The sequence below is a fragment of the Limanda limanda genome, chromosome 21 (assembly GCF_963576545.1).
Source record: "Limanda limanda chromosome 21, fLimLim1.1, whole genome shotgun sequence".
Taxonomy (NCBI): domain Eukaryota; kingdom Metazoa; phylum Chordata; class Actinopteri; order Pleuronectiformes; family Pleuronectidae; genus Limanda; species Limanda limanda.
The window spans coordinates 20,453,825-20,458,176 of record NC_083656.1 but is presented as its reverse complement, the minus strand read 5'-3'; the positions used below and the strand labels follow the sequence as shown (position 1 = coordinate 20,458,176).

Sequence of the window (4,352 nt, the reverse complement as noted above, 5' to 3'; positions counted from 1 at the left end):
GGTCTGATTTAAGATTTAAGCAACAAAACGAATTGTTTCAGTTTAATAAAAAGAACCCTGTTTGTGTTAAAGTAGAACATTTTCACAACATTACCCACATGCAAACTTCTCCCAGGTACCAAACCTGCCTGAACAAAAAGACAATTCAAACATCAGCCCTGGAGTTCACTGGCCTGTGTGGCCTTCCCCTCTGCAGCTCTGTTTCCTCTTTAGCATCTCTGGGAAATGTAGTCTCCAGGTTATGCTGACCATCTTAAATATCGAATCTTTTGAATATGGTGGTATATGCTCTAATCATGTACAATCACAGAAATATGTCTGTCATAGTCTGATCACACAGCTCTCCACTTATCATGGGAATGTTAATGAGATGTGGAGATGATACTTCCAGATAAAACTACATATCCCAGGTTGCTCTCGGCCTCCTGCGCCTGCTCAGTATACACGAAAGAGGAGAAGACGGTGGAAAATGACCGCGGGGAGGCTCTCATCTGGGGCTGGAATCAGACGATATCACAATGAAACACGTCTTCATTTAGTAGAAACAACCCCCTCGTCTGCTGTGAGCGCCCGCCGACCCGCCCCGGAGGGAACCTGCTGACGCTGGAGGCTTCCTGGGCTTGGATTCCTCGTGTTTGCGTCGGAGCCAGGGACTCACCGATAACCGTTAGTTGTCCTCACCCGCAGCCAGAATGCCGCGGGACAACAAAAGTCCTCTGATCCAGAAGATAGCGAAGCAGGCCTGCATCAGCTACAGGGGCCTCACGTCTTCGGCCGACTTGGCGGACACACAGAGCGAGCTCATCTCGCTGGTGACCGCGGTGCGGGCGGCGGACCTGAAAATCGCTCCCCCGAAAAGCAAGCCGAGCTCCGGGGCGGCGGGGCTCCAGAACCCCCCGGTCAACTACATGCACATCTGCGAGACGGAGGTGTTCAGCATGGGGGTGTTCCTGCTGAGGGCCGGCGCCTCCATACCGCTGCACGACCACCCGGACATGAACGGGATGCTCAAGGTCTTTACAGCGCCTCATGTCTGCTGTGTTGTGGCTCCACACACACTCTGTCTGTTAGGTGACTTGTGTTCGTAAGGGTTAAAAACCAAAGTCTGAGGAGTGGGACCATTTAATTAGCTTCAGGAAACTGTTCATATATGAAGTTGTACTGTTTGACTTTGTGACCTTTGCATTTCTGATTAACATCAAGTTGTTTATATTATATCAGAGCACAGATGTGTCTGATCCTCCCTGACATCCATGTCTAGGGTCACAGTCTCACAGATGTGTGCAGACAGTTCACCGTGAACTAAAGAAAACCTCTAATGCACACAAAGCTCCAGCAGCTTCACTGTTTGTCATTTGTTCTGGGTAATTTGTTTAATTTGCTTTTTTTTTGGCAGTCGCTTCACTAAAATATGAATCCAGTGATCTCACGTTATCAGTTTATTTTGTGGCATTGTCTTGAAGGCACACTGTTACCTTTTATATCAGGTAAAGGGATAGATCACTGAAAAAAAAATTCTCTTTTATTCTCTGCTCATCACTAGGCCGATGGAGGGGTGGGTCACCATTTACTTCCATTGTTTTCGATTTGGCTCCAAAACTGTTTACCCATGAGACTCCAGAAGTGTTTTGTGGATTCAAACGTAATGAGTGCATTTAAATTTTTTGGTGAACTATCCCTTTAATGTGCTCACATTGTGCACAAAGTGTTCTTCCTATGCACGTGGTTTGTCATGTGACTTGCGCCCTGTCCAGACTGAAGGCCTGCTCCCTCATCATAGGGAATATTGTGGGTCAAAGGTCACCGAAGTTGAACTCTTCTGTGATTTGCTTCGCCATAGGAAGCAAATGTTTTATTCAACAACAATAATAACAGTGGCTATTTGTGCGTTTCACTATGTTTGGTTAGCACTGTTAGATCCAATTTCAAGATTGCAGCCAAATTTAGCATCACTCTGCCACATTACTGACATGGACAGGCTTTGAATTCTTGAGCCACAGTGTTTTCCTCTGATATTTGACTGATGGTTGATATTCTTTATCAACACCTACAGGCCTGGCATGCTTGTTTGAGCATTTGTAGGCAGTTTGTGTTCTTGTCTGGACGAAGATATCATGTAAATGAAGGTTGTGTGGATTTAGGGTTGAAAATATCTGTTTGAGAAATATCTGCAGAAGTCTTGAGAAGATATTAATCAGACACTAATCAATCCGAAACTCCTGTGTCCTGTCTCTGGTTCAGGTTCTCTATGGGAAGGTGAGGGTCCGCTGCTTCGATAAACTGGAGGATAACTTGACTGTCAGCTCCGTGCCACCTCATTTTGATCCACCACTGGCCCCGCTTCAGACGGCCTCCCTTTGGCGCTCCACCCTGCGATCAGTCGCCGAGTACTCAGAGAACAGCGGGCCATGCCTCCTCACTCCTCTGAGGGATAACCTCCACCAGATCGATGCAGTGGACGGGCCGGCTGCTTTCCTGGATATCCTGGCACCGCCGTACAATCCAGATGACGGGCGGGACTGTCACTATTACAAAATCCTGCAAACTGTGGCACACAGGGAAATGGATGGCAAGAGAAACGAGGCGCAGCAGGGAGAGGAGAAGGAGACAGAAGAGGAGACATGGCTACTTGAAGTCCCTCAGCCAGACGACTTCTGGTGTGGAGGGGAGCCCTACCCAGGCCCTGTGGTTTCTATCTGAATGATCACTGCCGCCTATTGCAGTCAGAATGTTGTGATGTCCGTACATCCACAACTGTGAGCTGTGTTTAACCCCCTTCCACACAAAGGTCAAACATGAGGGTCACTCTTACCTGAAAGTCAAAGAGCATGAGTGCCTTGCTAAAGGATGCTACATCAGGGCAGAAGCTTTCAGATACAGGGGCTGTGAACTTTGACACCCCACCTAGAAGAGGGACCACTGGACCTTCCTTCACAAACTTAAGATGACCGTGTTGGTACTGCTACATGTTTTGCCAGCGGAAATCCACTTTCCAAATGAATGAATGTCAGCCTGACATCCTGTCAGTGGTGGGGTGTCACCAGGGTCACCATTTGTGTCCTCACACATGATGTCTGTCTGTCCAGCAGAGGACTGCCACATAGTGTCTTAATGCCAAAGCCTGTTACTCCAGTCACCTGCCTTATTTGTAAATACTGAATGTATGCTTCTTTATTAGTGCCATTTTTATTGTACACACTAATTTCTTCTTCCAAAGTGCACACATCATATATATATTAAATATATATATATATATATATACTTTAGCTCTATTTTATATGGGTTTAATTTATTCCACTTGACATTGTTCCTACACAGGACTGGACAGTTACGGGAACAAGCTGAGGTTCAGCTCATTCTACAGATCTGGTCATGTGTTGTCATTTCAGCTCATGTAATTGAATCCAGTGATATGACGTATGTGATGCATCACATTAAAGACAGAGTGAAATCTTTCAATCCAGTCTTAAAGTAAAGTTTTACATTTTACAAAAGGAAGCTGTGTTATGGAACATGAACATTTTCATGGTGTAAAGCAACAGACTTCTTCACTACCTTTTTCATGTAGATTGATTAACATTACATCTTTCCTGTCTGTATGTTACATAACTGTAGTTACACTCTTCTGCCCTCTGTTAGACTCAGGTCTCAATGCCGGTTTATCCATGATTCTTTTACTCTGATGAATGTTCAGGCAGCAATAAAGTAGATGGAAATTCTCGTGGTGCGTCGACTGTCACGGTGTCTCATACCACTCGTCCTAAGGTGTCACTTTTTGATATTTGTAAATCTGGAAAATGTGCCCCTTGTGCACATTTTGGCTCGTAACTTAAATGTTTTATTAAATTATATTTGGCTGACGCTTTTATCCAAAGCGATTTACAATAAGTGCATTCAACCATGTGGGTGAACACTACTTGACTGGAGGATGCGGGCATTGATCCCGCCACCTCTCGCATGCTAACGAGCGCTCTACCATTTGAGCTAATCCCCCAGTAAATATTAATGCATAGACCAGAAATAAGTTGCAAGAAGGGAATCTGGTAAGTGTTGTTACATTTCTGAAGTTCAACAATTATGTCTGATTCTTCTGAGTTCTCATGATGAGCTCTCAGATAGAGCTCTTCACAGCAGACGCTGACGTATCCTAGCAGGAATAAAGAGTTGCAGTGAGTGGCATCAATGATAGAACTGTTCTATCTGTGTTTAGTGAGCCGGCGGGACACTATCACTGCCTTGGAAGTGGAACACTGAAATGGAATTCAGCCTTCATCTGTTCCTGCTGCGACACTGAAAAGGGACTATTATCTGAGTTACTGTAATGACCACATTTATGAATTTCACAATTTTGT

General features: G+C 45.1%; 1 protein-coding gene across 1 annotated transcript; it reads left to right on the top strand.

Moving 5' to 3' along the window:
• The first annotated feature begins 456 nt into the window (after positions 1 to 456).
• On the top strand, positions 457 to 3,720 carry adoa (2-aminoethanethiol (cysteamine) dioxygenase a). The gene is made up of 2 exons (XM_061094583.1): positions 457 to 1,013; positions 2,242 to 3,720. The coding sequence occupies exons 1-2, from the start codon at positions 693 to 695 to the stop codon at positions 2,698 to 2,700; spliced, it is 780 nt and encodes a 259-aa protein (XP_060950566.1). The 5' UTR covers positions 457 to 692; the 3' UTR covers positions 2,701 to 3,720.
• Positions 3,721 to 4,352: the final 632 nt, after the last annotated feature.

Bases quoted from the DNA above. Each gene is read 5' to 3' on its own strand.
- adoa (XM_061094583.1), top strand. From the start codon at position 693: ATGCCGCGGGACAACAAAAGTCCTCTGATCCAGAAGATAGCGAAGCAG. The intron at 1,014-2,241 runs GTCTTTACAGCG...TCTCTGGTTCAG, and splicing joins ACATGAACGGGATGCTCAAG to GTTCTCTATGGGAAGGTGAG.